At 36.4% G+C, this 17631-nt stretch overlaps 1 protein-coding gene across 2 annotated transcripts in view; it reads left to right on the top strand.

Moving 5' to 3' along the window:
- Positions 1–8117: 8117 nt before the first annotated feature.
- The window catches only part of Btbd8 (BTB domain containing 8), an 82346-nt gene continuing 72832 nt past the window's right edge, over positions 8118–17631 (top strand). The window contains exons 1-2 of one of the 2 annotated variants that reach the window (XM_015500845.2): positions 8118–8478; positions 15024–15221. In XM_015500845.2, coding sequence (XP_015356331.2) covers positions 8330–8478; positions 15024–15221 — 347 coding nt within the window. In that variant the 5' untranslated portion in view covers positions 8118–8329. The remainder of the gene's footprint in view (positions 8479–15023; positions 15222–17631) is intronic. The other variant, XM_048814461.1, reaches the window with a different exon arrangement.

Raw genomic sequence — 17631 nt, 5'->3', positions numbered from 1 at the left:
TGACTACATTCAAATGTTCCACTCAGCCCTGAAAAATGTGAAAGTACCTTTTAGGTAGAAGATATGATTGAAATCAAAATTATCCTTTGGAAAAAAACTCAATAATTTTTACTCTAAGAAGCATGAACACTTAATTATAATATTTAAAATGTGCCTGAGGAATATTTTGATTGGGTTTTAAATCAGACCTATTTCTCTTCTTTGTTAAAGTAACATTTTCTGGGCCATGTACCTGTAGTCCCAGCTACCCAGAAGACTAAGCTAGCTGAAACAGGAAGATTATTTTGCAATATAGCAAGACCCTGACTCAAAGGTCTCAATTTAACCTAAATGTAGAAAAGTAAGAAATCTAGTCACAAACCTTGTTCACCCTGCAAGGTTCAAGTAAGTGCCTTGTTTAATGCTAAATTATTGTGCCTTGTTTAATGTTAAATTATGGCCACAGAAACATTATAGACCATTGTCTCTACCTCTCTTTTGCAGGAGAAATATCTCCTTGGAAATTCTAGTGGCAGTAAATAAATACATCAAATTATCATTTGTAGTTCCTCAAAAAATACTAGATATAAATACCTCTTTGCTCTTTCATAAAGTAGCCCACATCTTTTTATTTTGCAAGACAAAATATTAATAACCATCAGGACAATAAAGTATTGGGAATATACTGAAACGGTTACATAGGGTAGAATAGCCAGCTTCCTGTCACTGAAAAAACACCTGAGATATACAACTTGTAAGGAAGAAAGGTTTATTTTGGCTCACAGTTGCAAGGATTTTAGTCCATGGTCGCTTGGCCCTGTTGCTTTGGGTCTGTGATGGCACAGTGCATCAGGGTAGGAGCCTGTGGAGAAAGAAGCTGTTCACCTCATGGTAGCCAGTAAGCACAAGTGAGATAGGATGGGTCCAGGGTCCCAAAATGTGCTCCAAGGGAATGCACCTGATAGTCTAACTTCCTTTCTCTAGGCCGCATCTCTTAAAGGTGCTACTACTTCCCAAATTTAGCAAATGAGCTAGAGAACAAGCCATTAAGCTTGGGCCTTTAGGGAACATTCCAGATCCTAACCATAGCCATGAAATGGCTCCCTTGGCCTTTTTAAGTATGAAAGTGATTATTTAGAATGAGAAAAGAAATCACAACAAATCACAATTTCTGGAAAGCTATTAATATCATAAACATAGGATTTTCTTTTTTTCTCGTGTGTGCGCGCGCGCACGCACACACGCACGCTCGCCCACGCACATACGCACGCTCGCCCACGCACATGTGCGCTGGAATAGAACCCAGGGTCTTGGACATGCTAGTGTTCTACCACTGAGCCACATCCCCAGTCCATAAACATAGGTTATAACTACAGGAATTATTAAAAATTCTTTTTTGTATAATTCTTCTCAAAACACCGGAAAATGTTCATAATTACATGTTCTGCATTACTGAGAATATTCCTTTTGTTCTGACTACTCACCAGTGAGAACTAAAGCTTCTACTTACCCATCTATTTTCACTACCTGTTGTTATAATACATCTTCACATAGTGATATGACTTTAGGACTTACCTTTTCATGTCACTATTTGGGAGGAATCAACAAAGGAATCGTGGAAACCATTCCTATACCAGGATAGGGAGCAACAACCTCACTAGATATGGAAGTGGATATGAACCAATAAATATGCTAACCTAAACTCCTATATTCTTAGCTTAGTTTCATTGTGGTTGAGTCCCAAAAATGTCTGCAGCCACTCAGGACTACTAGATATGAGGCAACATTTGGGCAAGGGAAATGACACAAAATCTGGACCAGTGGAGGCCAAAATCTCTTAATTTTATAAGTTTAACAAAAACATACCCAAGTAAACACATTTATAGGGACCCTACCAGAGACTTGTAAGGGGCTTTTGGGAGAGAGACCCCCTAAAACTCAAACTTTATTAGCTTCTTGGTACTTTCAGTAGAAAGGAAGAAGAGATGAATGGGGAAAACGTAGAGATGGGGGAAGCAGGAAAGAGAAAGAAAAAAATTAAATATATTTTGAAGATAATTTCTATGCAATTCTGCCCTGGAAAAAGGAGGTGTTGATATTTTAAAATCCCCATTCAGCTTGATATTAACATGATGATACATACATACCCAATTCAAATATAATGGTTTTTTAAATGTGCTGAAAATTATTCATGTAAGAACTTTCTCTTAAAACTAGCTACCAAGGTATATAGTATCTTTATTTAAACAATGGTACTATTACTCAGATAGAAGGCAGAACTTCTTTGAAACTGTTTCTAATTAGATATTGATCTTTACAAAGAAATCGGGATCATTATTATATATTACCTTTTAACCTCAAAATGTTTAATGTAGCTTTGTTCTTTAAGCCCTCTTTAAAATGATACTTTTAAAATCTTGCTTTTGTTTTTGGTACTGGGGATTGAATCAGGGTTACTCTACCACTGAGCTATATCCCTAATCCTCTTTAGTTTTAATTTTGACACAGGATCTCCCTAAATTGCTAAGGTTCTCACTAAGTTGCTGAGGCTAGCCTGGAACTTGCAATCCTCCTGTCTCAGTCTCTTGAATTGCTGAAATTACAGGTGTACACCACCATGCCTGGCTTAAAAATCTTTTTATTGTAGAATAAATATATCACATCAAAACAAATCTGTAGCTAATCATTATACATGTCCCTCAGTATCCACAGAAAATTTATTCAATTCCTTCATGCCATGCTGCCAACAACAAAATCTGATGATATTCAAATCCCTTACACAAAGCAGGGTAGCACTTGCCTCTAACCTATACAGATACTCTTGTGTACTTTAAATCATTTCTAAATTACTTGTAATATCTAGTACAATATAAATGCTCTACACAGTATAATAAATAGTTATTATACTGCATTGTTCAGAGAATGATGAGAAGAAAAAATTTCTGAGAATTTTAAAAAAATATTTTTAATACAGGGTTGGTTGAATCCAAGATATGGAACCCACAGTTAGGGAGGGCCAACTGTATAGCATAAAAACAATCTATACTGTATATTCTAAATATAGTATGTTTTTAGGTGAAAACTCTCACAACCAACACTCAGATCAAGAAATAAAACTTGTCCAATCACCCTTATGAGCCCCTTCTCCCTACCCCCAATCTTAATTATAAACTTCCTTCTCCTTCTAAATTAAACTACTTTCCTAGCTTTTATGGTTTCATTTTTTGTACTTTTTCTTGCATTTTTATCATCCAAAGGTGAGTACTTTGATACTGTAAAAATTAACTTTATATGTCAAATTGGCTAGGCTATGGTACCAGATAGTTGGTCAGTTATTCTTGATGTTTCTATGAAGGATCTGTGTGTGTACAGATGAGTGTGCACCCGTGCACGTGCGCACACACACACATGCTGGGGATTAAACCCAGGACCTTAAGCACCACTGAAATACACCCCTACAACCCCCACAAGGTATTTTTAGATGAGATTAACATTTAAATCAGTAGACTGAGTAAGCAGATTGCACTCTACAGAATGAGTGGGCCTCATCCAATCAGTTAAGGCCTTATTAATAGGATTGACCTCCCTGAAAAAGAGGGCATTTTGACAGCAGGCCCCCTTTGGGACTTAAAATACAACTCTTCACAGTCTCCAAGGAAGATTTTGGAGTTGCCAAGTCTTCACAATTGCATGAATCAGTTACTTGAAATAAATCAATCTATAGATAGGTAGATAGATATCCTATTGTTGTTTTTTTTTTAACTCTGATAAATGCAGTCTCTAGCCACCATAGTTTATTCTTGCCCTTTTTTGACATTTGATTTTCAAAAAATTTTTTGTAGTTGTAGATGGACATCATGCCTTTATTTTACTTGTTTATTTTTACGTTATGCTAAGGATAGAACCCAGTGCCTCACACATGATCGGCAAGCGCTCTGCCGGCAAGCTACAGCCCCAGCCCCTGACATTAACTTTTTTTAAAAAGTCTTATGAATCTATAGGTTCCCCTCCACCTTTTATTGTGCTTATGGTCCATCTGCTTAGAACCTAGGCTGTTTGATCAGTGGAGTTTCCCATAATCTACATTTGGCTAACCGTATATTTATGGTACAAAATAGCATCTTCTTCTATATATTGAAATCCAGGGGCTTGATCAAATTTAGGTTTGATCCTTTTGTCAAAGCCATACATATAGTGTGTTTTTCCTCAAGAAATATGTATTTCCTTGTTTTCTCTCTTTTTGTGAGGTTTGCAGCCATTGGTGCTCATATTGACTAAATCTATTAATTGTTAAAGACTGCAAAATTGAGATATTCCAATTTTGTCCTTTTTCATGTATTAACTAAAACACCTTAATAAAGTGCTATTTCTGTTAGTTTATTATGTGGTTACCTAGTAACATAATTCCTACTAGAAAAAATAGAATAAATACTTGATTTCTTAATCATGGCCTATTTTTTCCTCTTTTTTTTTTAGATATACATGACAGTAGAGTGTATTTTGACATATTATACATACATAGAATAGAACTTACTCTAATTGGGATCCCATTCTTGTGGTTATACATTCTTGGTTATATAGGTGTTTCACTGGTCTGTATTCATATATGAACAAAGGAAAGTTATGTCTGACTTATTCTACTGTCTTTCCTTTTCCCATTGCTCCTCCCTTCCCTTCATTCCCCTTTGTCTAATCCAATGAATTTCTATTCTCTCCCACCTACCTACCTCTATTATTGTGTGTTAGCATCCACATATTGGAGAAAACATTCAGCCTTTGGTTTTGGAGGACTGGCTTATTTCACTTAGCATGATTGTCTCCAGTTCTATCCATTTATGATTAAATGCCATATTTTTATTCTTTTTATGGGTGAGTAAAATTCCATTGTGTATATAGATCACATTTTCTTTATCCATTCATCTGTTGAAAGTTGCTTCCATGGCTTTGTGATTATGAAGTGAGCTGCTGTAAACTTTGATGTGGCTGCATCACTGTAGTATGCTTGAAGGATACATACCCAAAAGAACTTTGCCATAATTAAACTTCTCTTCTAGTCAAAAAGATTTTTATAAAGAGTGTCACCAGGATTTCACAGGAGTACTTCAGAAAGCTCAGTGTGGTTTTAAGCTTCCTTTATTTTTTTAAAAATAGTTGTTTAAAAACAAAACAAGACCAAAAAAAAAAAAGCCTTTATTTTATCTATTTATTTTTATGTGGTGCTGAAGATTGAACCCAGGGCCTTGAGCATGCTAGGCAAGCGCTCTATCGCTGAGCCACAACTCCATCCCCAAGATTCCTTTCTTAAAAATGCCAGGTTTGCAGACAAAACATATGAAACCTCTGTCTAGTCTAAAAATATGAGGCAGAGAGTAACTGTTATATGAAACCCCATCCCCCACTGAGTATACTTCTTAAGGAATTTCCAGACTCAGGGTACAGAGACTTTTAGGGATTAGCTCCTTTGGACCACTGCAGCTTAAATAAACCTGCTTTCTAAAAATTCCTCATATGTCCAGCCTCACCTGTTCTATATAATGCTGATTTTATGTCCTTTGGGTATATACTAAAGAATGGGATAACTGGGTCAAATGGTGGTTCCATTCCCAGTTTTCTGAGGACTCTCCATTCTGCTTTCCAGAGTGGTTACATCAATTTACGGTCCCAACAGCAATGTATGAGTGTACCTTTTCCCCCACATCCTTGCCAACATTTATAGTTACTAGTATTCTTGATAATTGCCATTCTGACTGGAGTGAGATGGAATATCAGTGTAGTTTCATTGTATATTTTTAAATAAGATGGCAGTAAGAAATCAAAAGTATTACTTCCTATGAATGAAGACCTTCAGTGGTCATCATCACCATCACCTTCACAAACCCAAAATAGCCAGTGGAGCTAGTAAAGCTTAATTGCTAAGAGGAAACAAATGCCAACTTAGAAAAATGAGATTACTTATTTGAATCTAAGACAATGTAGTGGGAAATGTAAACTCTAAGGACACCCTTCAAAACTGCCTTGTAAAACTAAATCATAATTTATCAATACATATGTGGCAAGATTTTACATTTTGTCTTTCCTACTACCACATGAAATACTCTTGTCCCAAATATAGGGAAACTGAGGCTTAATACACTAGAGTTCAATATATTTAGAATACTAGACCAGCAGTTTATGTCATGCAGCTAATGAACAGTTTACTCTAGATTCTATATTATGATTTGAATGTCTGCCTCTTAACACAAAACATATACATAGGGAAGACTCTAGAAACAGTAAAAAGATTGATAAACTCACTCTAGGGATAAGTGACTATAGCCATGAATTGATTAAAACAGAATTCATACTTTAAGGACCTAAAGGAGTAACTTAGTTATAAATCACTTGGCTATCATGCACAAGGCCCTGGGATTGATCCCCAGCACCACAAGGAAAAAAATATTGGTGTTGGGGGGAGAAGCTTTAAGAAGTATCTCCTAGTAGAATGTGAAGCATCAATGATAGGACTTTAAAAAAAAAACAAACCTGGGGCCTCACACATACTAAGCACTACCACTGAGCTATACCCCCAGCTCCTTGTGCCTGCCTGCCCCCCCCCCTCTCTCTTAAGGGGCATTTATTCTTTAATCACTTTACATAGTCAGTTGCCTAAGCTGCCTCAGGTTAAATTACATGTCCAAAAATTTATTCCCAACCAGAGAATAGCCTAGTTTTTACTTCACCAGCTGATAAAGAGGCATCAATAACTCTGATAAAGAGGCACAGTTTTGAAGGGAAAGATCCTGACACTAGACAGCCTGGTTTAATTTAAAGTGTACAACATGATGTTTTGATACCGTGAAATAATCAGTCAAGTCAATTATTATATTATTTCACATAATTAACTTTTAAATAATTTGAATAATGCTACAATGAACATGGGAGGGCAGGTTTCTCTCTGAGGTGCTGATTTCATTTCTTTTCCATATACATCCAGAAGAGAGATTGCTGGATCATATGGTAGTTCTATTTTTAAATTTTTGAGGACTCGCTGTACTGTTTTTCATAATGTCTAAAACAATTTATATTCCCACCAACAGTAAATGTAAGTTGACTAAATTCATCAATCAAAAGGTAAAGATGGTTTTTTATTTTCAAGCTTGTTGTGTGATCGTGGTCAAGTTACCTATCCTCTCTGTTTCCCTCATCTGTAAATTGGGGTTCAGGGAAGTACCTATCTAGACAGTTAACGTAAGGACTGAGTTAATACAAAATAAAGCAACAAGAATGTTTTCATCACACAATAAGCATTCAGATTAAAATGTCATGTTTCTGAGTGAGTATCTGAAAGGGGGCATTTGGAGAAATGACTACCTCTGGGTCAATCTTATGTTACAAAGTCCATATATTTTCTAAGCAATTGTTACTCTCCAGTGTATGCAGAACTTGTCAATAAAGCAGAACTAACAAGCTTTTTTTTTTTTTTCCAGCAAGTGATCAAATAAAAAGTACTGAAACTTTCAAGTGAAGCACTGTCTTCAAAATTCTAGAGCTCCTCCACCCACTTCTCTACTCAATGGAAGCCTCTGTCCCTCTCAACTTACTTTTATTCTACCTTCCTGATCATAAAATTTTGGGATTTATACGCAAAATTATGTAATAAAATTTGACCTTTCTCAGTTCAAATCCAAGAACAGTTACATGAATCACTCCTTGGATCAGAAAAGGACGGAATCTTGGAGACCCTGTAAATACCCTTTGTATTGGACTCAGGATTATTTTTGCGGCAGAGTTTAGTAATTTGTTCCTCTACTCCCAATTTTTCTTGCCCAAAGTATTTATTCTTCAGGGCTGAGAAGCAGGTAAGAGAGGGGGTGAGACTCGCTACTGGAACCGTCATATGTATCAGTTTTTCATGGGGAAAAGAAAAAAACGCAGACATGTCAGGACGACACAGCATACAAAGGCTGATCGTATTGGTTTGAATTTAGTTCTAAAAAACGTGTTTATTAAAATGAATGGTTGACACTAACCGCAAAGCAAAGACGAGGGACAGACAGGTCCGCCAGGCCCGGTCCTGCAGGACCGCCAGTTAGCTGGCAATACTGGGTAGGCGCCCGCAAGCTGAGGTAAACAGAGCTACTACGCCTGCGCACGCCCAGGGGTCACGTGCCGTCCTGGGCCTGCGAAATCGCCCCGAGGGCGGTCCGACAGCTATAAGAGACCTTAGGCAAACAGAAGAGGGGCGTCAACCTTTTTCCTTAGGGGGCGGATTCGGGTCTAGTGGAGCGTTCTGTCGGAAACGCCCCCTTTTTCCTCCAGGGCGGGGCGAGTGAGGCCCAGTACTGTGTCTGCCGCAGCACCTCAGTAGGTTATGGCCCGCTGTGAGGAGGGCGCCACGGTCCCCGTGGCACTTCTGGGGTCCCCTGGAGTTTGCAGTAAAGGGTTGCAAAGGAAGGGGCTCTGTGAACGGCGCCGGCTGAAGGCGACGGTGTCGGAGCAGCTCAGCCAGGATATGCTCAGGTAGGAGGAGGCGGGAACTCTGGCTGCATCAGTTACTTCAGTGTCCACCTTCGCCCAACTCGTCTCCCACATCCCTCCTTACCTTGTTCCCCTCGACTCCGGCAACTGCGGATGTTCGCCAGTCTCTCCACTCCTCCGACACCCAGATAACCAGTCTCAGCATTTCAGACACCACTGACCACATTCAAAGGAAAAGCAAAATTGTGGTCATATGCAGCACCCGTTTGTGCTAAAATATTCTAACAAGGGGCAGGCTCTATTGTGTTGAAGACAAATCACTAAGGTCGGGGTGGATTCCTGTTAAGAGACATACACTTTTTTTTTTTTTAATTTAAGAAAGTAGTTGAAATTAGGCATATTTGTATTGTATTGAGGAAAGATAGAACAAATTACTGGAGACTTGGATTTGCCCTTTTCTGTGAGCTCTGCTGGAGCTCTCTTTTAAAAGGTTTACCAGGAATGCTTATATAGAAATACTTCCTGATTGCAACCTGGCTTTCCCTCTCCATCTAGAACACTCTATGGTTCCTACCAACTCCCATCTCCCAGGAGGACCCAAGAAAATGAAGGGTTGTCCCGAAGCTAGGCCTGTGAATATCTTCCTTAATCTGTAAAGAACCCATTTAAAGTCATCTCTCTTTATAAAGAAAATTAATTCAGCTAATCTCCATTACCTTTAAAACATTGTTTCTTGAACTTAAGTGTGCATCAGAATCACCTGAGGGGCTTGTTAAAACAGGTTGACTGGGTCCCAGCCCAAAGTTCTGATTCAGTTGGTCTGGGACCGGGGCCCCAAGGTTTTATAGTTCTGATAAGGACCAGGTGCTGCTCATTCTCTTGGTTGCAGTCCTACTTTGAGGACCACTGAACCAGAGTACACAGAATTACTAATAATAACTAGCAATTGTGCACCATTCTACATTTAAAAAGTGCTTTCTGAAAGAAACTCGTCCACACTAAAGATTTCCTATAGCAAGAACTGGAATTTTATTAAAGAAAAAAAATCCCTTTAATTTTGGCCTATCTACCAGGGATACTACTTTGTATCCACCAGTGGGGGACTGATATAAAAGAGGAAAAAATAAGAATGAAGCTGTTCTCTTCCTAAGGATAACTAAGGATGAGATTCTCCCTCTTTTTAGTGGCTTTATTTGTCTGGCTGTTTTGTGAGCCTTGAAGTGTCATGAATTTAAGAAAGGTAACACATCTAAATTAGATAAAAGAAATGAGGTGCCAGGTATGGTGGTGCACGTTTTTAATCCCAGCCGCTGGGGAGGCTGAGACAGGAGGATCATAGGTTCAAAGCCAGCCTCAACAACTTATGGGGGCCTTAGCAACTTAGTGAAATCCTGTCTCTAAATAAAATATAGAAAGGGCTGGGGATGTGGTTCAGTGATTGGGTGCCACTGAGTTCAATCCCTGATAACCCCCACCCCCAAAAGTGTAGTTGGTGAACAGTTTGTCTTCATCCTAATGGAATTGAGAATAGGACTCTAAACTCCCAAGTTCCAATTATAAGCAAAGAAAAATAGATGTGACAGTATTTTTTTTAACAACATTGAAAAACTTCATATACTTACCTAATCACCTTACATGCTAAGTTAATCTTCCCCAAGCACAGCAATATCACTGATTTATTCTACAAATATTAATGTAACATCTAGTTCCACTCATATATCTAGTCCTGTACTAGGTCATGAGGAATCAAAGATTAAGACATTGCTCTGGTGTTTGTGCTTGCACTTTAGTGAGAGAGAGATGACTAAACAAAAGTGGTGGTGGAAGTAGGTTGAGGAAGGATTTATAGGGTGATAAATTTGAGTGAGCTCTTGGGGATTAAGAATTGAAATAAAGATTGGGAAGAAAGAACTAGAGGATGTTTAAACATGGTGGATGTGTCTTACACAGACAGAGATTTGAAAGAACTTGATTTATTTGTGAAAGCAAGTTATATTAGATTCTAGGTTACCTGAGCCAATGAGATAATGTGGAGAAGTGAAGAAAAACAGGAAATAGTTTCAGCAGTTAAAAAAAAAAAAAAAGATTAGATGCAGAACTAGAAAGTTGCTTGGGATATGACAATAATTGCATAATAAGACCATATAAATTCATAGACCATTGTTTGGGACAGTTTTATAAGAAAAAGCTAATATGTATTACCATCCTACTACTAACTAGATACTGGGCTTACGTGTAATGTTTTTATTTATTTTTCTCATGAATCACAGTGAAGTAAGTCCTGTTATCATTCTCATTTAAAAAATTAAAGACACATTGTATGAACTTTATAGAAAAAGTAATAGAGTAAGAACCTTGGAAGTCTGCCTCCAGAATCTTTAAAGTGACTTGCCCAGGATCACATGGGCAGAATATGAGCCATAACATAAACCCAGGCAGTCTGCCTTCTCTACAGTAGCTTTAGAAACTGATCTTCTAGTAACTTTGTTTCATCATATTTGCTTCTCTCCTCACCATTTCTTTTTCTTACTATACCATTGATTTGCTTCAGAATGCTCTTAAATGCCATTGGTTGGTCCCATCAACTGATGGCATCTAAGCAGGGTCCCTTCTGCTGGCATTGTCTTGCTTGACTACCACATTGGCTGAAGGCTAACTTTGGCTCAGTCCTTCATCTATTCAGATGTGATTAGGACATGAGGGCATGTGGTCCATACCAGTTCACATATAATTAATGAGTTTGTCACTTTATTAGAATATGGCAGATGATCAAAATGACAACATAGGAAGGCAAGTAGATACTCTAAGACTTGATAACAGAGTCTCTCTCTGTCTTTCTCCCTCTCTCTCTCTCTCTCTCATTTTTTTTCTTTTTTGTGGTACTGGGATTGAACCTAGGGGCACTCTACCACTGAATTAGATCCCCATTCTTTTTTATTTTTTATTTTTTTTATTTTGAGACAGGGTCTTGCTAAGTTACCCATGCTGACCTTGAACTTATGAGGTCTCCTGCCTCAGCCTCCAGAGTCACTGGATAAGAGGCTTTCTTCTACCAGGGAAATGTTTGTAATGTATTCTGGAGGAAGTGGTATTTTAAAAATAGGAATTAAAATATTTAGATTTTGAATTTGAAAAAAGAAATTGGAAACTGACTAGTGAGATTTTATAGTAGTCAAGTGATAAATAACAGGTGACTGATTACATGTTGGGTAACTAGGGAAGGGAAGAATGGAAGATGGCCCCAAATCTTAGGACATTTGAAATGGAGGTGTATAATGAATGCTTGGGAAGCTCTGTATTCAGAGACAATTGGAAATACACCTGGAGTTAAGATGGAACGTGGACTAGCAAATACAGATTAATGGTTGCTGATATCACCAGCACCCAGTTACTCAGACCAAGGGTTAATCCCTTCATTTTGCCTTCTAGATCCAGTTGCTAACTCCTGCCAACTTTATTAATTCTAACCCCTCTTTCTTTTTTAAAAATATTTTTTAATATTTATTTTTTAGTTGTAGTTTAGTTGTATCTTTAATTTATTTATTCATTTTTATATGGTGCTGAGGATTGAACCCAGTGCCTCACCTGGGCTAGGCGAGCACTCTACTGCTGAGCCACAACCCCAGCCCCTCTAATCCCTCTTTCTCAACCACTGATCCTCCCCTGGCTCCAATTCTTTACGTCATCTTCCTGCTGTTTAATAGTTGTCTCATCTTCATTCTTATTTTCTTCTAACTCTTTCATTACACAACTAACACGTGATTTGGTTGGGGGCTATACTGGGGATTTAGCCCAGTGTACTCTACCACGGAGGTACATACCCAGTGCTTTTTATTTTTTATTTTGAGATAGGGTCTTGCTAAATTGCTGAGATTGGCCATAAATTTGCATTTCCCTCCTGAGTTATTGGGATTATAGGTATGTGCCACCATGCCTGGCTAACAGGTAATATTTTGAAAAATAAACTTGCCTATGTTTCAAACTATTTGGTGACTCCCCTTCAACTGAAGAATATAGTTAAGCTGTTTGTCTCTCTTATTCATCCTTGTCCCTCAGCTTCATCCATCACTTTTAACCTTCTCAGTATTCTATGCAGACCATGTTGTAATTCCATGCTCACACTTAACTTTGTAAGGATTGTGGAGCCCAGGAACTCCCTCCTACTTTCCTTTATTTCTCTATGAGGTCTTAGTCTGTACTTGAAAAAAATTTGTGCTATTGAGTGTATCACACTCTGAATAATTTCAGGACTGGTTTCCCTACTATACTATAAATTCCTTGAGGGCAGGTATTATGGTTTAGTGATAACTGGGATTTTTAGCAGCAGTCTAAAATGTTTTAGTTAGACAATTCTATGATTCAACTATTTGTCCCCTCCAAAATTCAAGTTGAAATTTAACTGCCATTGTAGTAGTATTGAGAGGTGGGACCCTTAAGTGGCAATAAAGGCCATGAGGGTACCATCCTCATAGGTTATGAGGACTTATGTTCTTATAAAAGAATTTTCCCTCCTCTTAATTCTTCCTGCCCTCTTGCCTTCCACCATGTAATAATGAGTCGAGGAAGCCCTTGCCAGGCGTTGGCACCTTGATATTGGACTTGCCAGCCTATAGAACTGTAATCCATTAAATTTTTGGTATTCTGTTATAGCAGTATAAAGTGAACTAAGACAGGTTAATACAGTAGTTAGCAAAGAAATGAGGCGGAAAGAAGCTGGGTCTTGACAATCTTGAGCTTTTGCTTTTGCTTCAGTCTGCCCGCCCTCTAGGCTTTACTGTTACTTAAGTCAGTAACCCCTCTTCATGTTCAAGCCAATCTGAGTCAGAATTTGTTAGTTATAATGGTTACAGGATATACTCACAACAGATACAAATGGTTTTATAAAATAAAAAGCACTATATTTCCACATTAATAATTTTTAAATATTTATTTATTTCTATGTTGTGTTGAGGATCGAACCCAGGGCCTCACACATATCAGGTAGGTGCTCTACCACTGAGCTACAGCCCCAGCTCCCACACTAATAAATTTTAACACAACGTTTTTCTTTCATTTAACAAATACTCAGGAGTATCTCTTACAAACAGGAGATTCCCTAGTGATGGTGGTTTGGCTACCAGCTGCAGTGCTTCCTTATTCACTTGAAGAAGGGAGAAAATGGGTGGGAGAAAGGAACAAATTGAGTGTACAATTTGAGTTTTTTAATTAAAGTTTGAAAGGACAGCACATTTGTATAACTTTAAAATTACTTAGGAAAATAATATGATGAAAATATTGATCAAAATAAGACATATGTCTGCTTATTATTTTCAAGATTTTGAAAGCTTTTGTGCTCTGAAATATTTGTTTTGAAATGTATGAAATATGATATGTCAAGAGCTTTGTAATGTTTTGAACAACTAATTAAAAAAAGAAAAAAATTGTTTTGTTTAGGGTAAAATAGGATCTTTTAATAAACAGATATTGAACTCTTGCTGTATACTGAAGATATACAGTTTTTATCCTTGGGGAGTTCATTGTCTAATAGGGAGAACACACATAAAAATAATGATGCAATGGCAGAAGTGCTGTAATAAAGGTATGTACTGAATGTAATGGGATTAGAGGAAGAAGCCATTTGCTTGCTCTTGAGGGAGGATGAGTGTCATTGGCAACTTTCCAAGATGGATATCTTTACCCATTATTTGTATAGTCTATAGTGTACTAGTGTGATTGCCAATTATATCTTGCAATATAGAAGTCTTCTGAGAATACATACCTTGACAATTATATTGCTATAGTGATATCAAGTATTGTTTCATATTTAGAGTGTAAGTATAATGGTTACTGCAAAAAGACAAAAGATTAAAAAGTTTCAATTTTTTATTTCTGTTCTTCCATTACTTTCTGTATGAATGAAATCAATAGGCTTTATCATAATTATGTCTCTATACTAGTAAAGGGATTTGAATGGGTTTACCCCTGAGTTCATAATTTTAAAAATAGATTACAGCATGACTAATTCTATTTGGGTGGATGGAAAAGGGCCTAAATGTCACATTCTTGACATCCAAGCTTGCATGTCAGACTTGGTAATTAACAATCAGAACAAAGTGTACCAGTTTCTAACCTGAATTGTCTATTGTTATGTTTGATTTGTTTGTGTTATTGGCCATTGACTTTTTTTGCTTCAATTTTGGTAAGATTTTTAAAAAGTTTATTCTTCTTAATAGTCAGCAACCATATTAACTTTGTGTTCTGTGTTTCAAAAAAAAATCTAAAGGAGGTACATTACATATGAAAGACAACGTAAGTATAAAATAAATTTTATTATTAGAAGGAATTAATTAAAATACATTTTGGAAAAAATGGTCTTATTCTTTTAGTGAAATTGCCTTTGTTTTTACTATAAATTCTTAGAACATTAGATTCTAAGCCAATATTAAGTAGTGTTCTTTGGAATGAAGTTAGAACAAACCTATTTTTACTATTAACTTATTTTGTTTCCTGTACATTTTAAAATTATGTTATTTTTAAATCTGCTTTATAAAAATTCTATATTTCTTAGCATCACTAATTAAACTATGATTCTATTTTATTCCTTATAGGCTTTTAAGGGAAGAAATCCATACAGATGTTACTTTCTCTACAGATTATACTTTGTTCAAAGCACACAAAGCAGTCCTTTTAGTAAGGGTTCCTGACTTCTATTTCCATATTATTGGACAGACATCAGACAGTATAACAAATCATGAGCCTATTCCTGTGGAGAATGTTGAAGCTTTAGAATTTAGAACATTTTTACAGTAAGTGCTCTTTTTTCCTATTACATTTAATTCTAATAAATAATTGGTATTTTTAAGCATGTATAGTGTGTGTATGTTTTCATTTCATTTATTTTCATCTCTTTAATAACCTGGAAAGGAAAATCTATTAATTTGAATTATAAATTACCATAGTAATTAGTATTAGTAGAATCTATTAATATCATAGGCTAATTATTAGTAGAAGCTCAGTACAGATTTAAGACTGATCCTGGCCTGCAGTTGTTGCTCAGTGGTAGAGTGTGTGCTTAGCATGTACAAAGGCCTAGGTTTGATCTCTAACACATACACATGCGCGCGCGCACACACACACACACATATATATATATATATGCACACACACACATACACACAAAAGACTGATCTTAGGAGAGAAGAAATGAATGGTGTGCTCTCTGATAATTTGAATGAATTATTCTATGCTAGGGTGACACCATTGACATTTTGGTTTAGATACTTTTTTTTTGTTGTGGGGGCAGTGCTGTGCATTTTATGATGTTAGTTGTGCCGTCTTCAGACTTTGCTATATGTCCTCTGGGAGTTAGGTGTGTGTGGCTATTGAGAACCATTGGCACATACTGATTTATTAAATAGGGGCGGGGGTCGTGGCTCAGTAATAGAACACTCGCCTAGCATGTGTGAGACACTGAGTTCAATCCTCAGCACCACATAAGAATAAATAAAAATAAAGCTATCATGTCCAACTACAGCTAAAAAAATATAAATTTTTTAAAAATAAAACTTTAAATAAATAGTTTATAAAATATATTAGATCATAACTGTTTTTATTCTCATGGCTTATGTCTTAGTTCATTTGAACTGCTAAAAAAGGAAGTACCTTAGTTCTAGTAACTTATAAACAACAGAAATTAATCACTACAGTTCTGTATTTTGGGAAGTTCTAGATAAAGTTTCCAACAGATTTTGTGTTTGATGAAGGCTACTTCCATATAGATGGCACCTCCTTTATGCCTTCACATGGCAGTTGTTATGGACAAACTCCCTCAGGTCTCTTAAAAGGGCATTAATACCATTCATAGGTTGGAGCCCTCAAGGCCTAATAATCATTCAACTGTCCCACCTTTTAATACCACCACATTGAATTAAGTTTCAACGTAGAATTTGGAGAACATAAGCATTAAGACCATAGCAGCTTTATGTGGTCAAAATTTTTGAAAATAGATCATCAGTTAAACTTTATAGTATTTGGGAGATTCGTGTGTTTGATGAACTTAGAAAATTCTCATCAACTAAATAATGAGAGAAACTAATTTAACTTAATCCCATTCTGTACTTCATTTCTTTTTATTATTGAATAATATTCAGTTGTATATCACATTTTATTTATCCATTTATCAGTTGATGGTCATTTAATTTTTTTTTTTTGGCTATTATGAATAATGCTGCCATGAACCTTTATGTACAAGATTTTGTGTGAATTTATGTTTTCATTACTTGTGGGTAAATATGTAGGAGTGAAATTTGGTAGGTCATATGGTAAGTCTATATTTAATCCACTGAGGAATTCCCAGACTTTTCTAAAATGGCTATACCATTTTACATTCCCATTGTCAGTAGATGAGAGTGAATTTCTCCATATTCTCAGCAACATTTATACCTCTGTCTTTTATTATAGTTATCCTAGTAGATATGAACTAGTATCACATTGTGGTTTCCATTTGTGTTTCCCTAATGTTAAGCATATTTTATATACTTATTTGCCATTTTAATATCTTTTTTTGGGACTGTTAAAGTTCTTTGCCATTTTTTAAATTGTGTTATTTGTCATCATTTTACTGAATATTCCTCATATTCTAGAATATTAGACTCTTACCAGATATATGATTTGCAAATATTTTCTTTCATTTTGTAGGTTGTCTTTTCACTTTCTTGATGGTGCCATTTGTGACATGAAAGTTTAATTTTTTTTTTTTTTTGTATTGGGCATTGAATTCAAGGACATTCTACCACTGAGCTTCACTTTCAGCCATTTTTATTTTTATTTTTAAATTTTGAGACAGGGTCTTACTAAATTGCTGAGGCTGCCCTTGAACTTGCAATCCTCTTGCCCGAACCTCTGGAGTAGCTGGGACTACAGGACTTGCCACTGTGCCTACTACAAAGATTTACTTATATTTTCTTCTAAGGATTTTATGGTTTTATACTTTTGGCTCTTACATGGTCTAAGATCCATTTTGAGTTAATTTTTTTGTGTGATGTAAGGAATTATGTCCTACTTTATCCAAAGTTGTTTCAGCACCATTTTTTGAAGTAACTCTTTTACCACTGGAACATTTATACACCCTTGTTGAAAACCAGTTGTACATTGCTCTGGATTGAATTCTCTTCCTCTAAAATTTTATGTTGAAGTTCTAACTCTAATATGATGATA

The sequence above is a fragment of the Marmota marmota genome, unplaced genomic scaffold, assembly GCF_001458135.2.
Source record: "Marmota marmota marmota unplaced genomic scaffold, marMar, whole genome shotgun sequence".
Classification (NCBI taxonomy): domain Eukaryota; kingdom Metazoa; phylum Chordata; class Mammalia; order Rodentia; family Sciuridae; genus Marmota; species Marmota marmota.
Note: the sequence above shows the minus strand (reverse complement) of the source record. Positions and strands in the feature narration are given on the sequence as shown.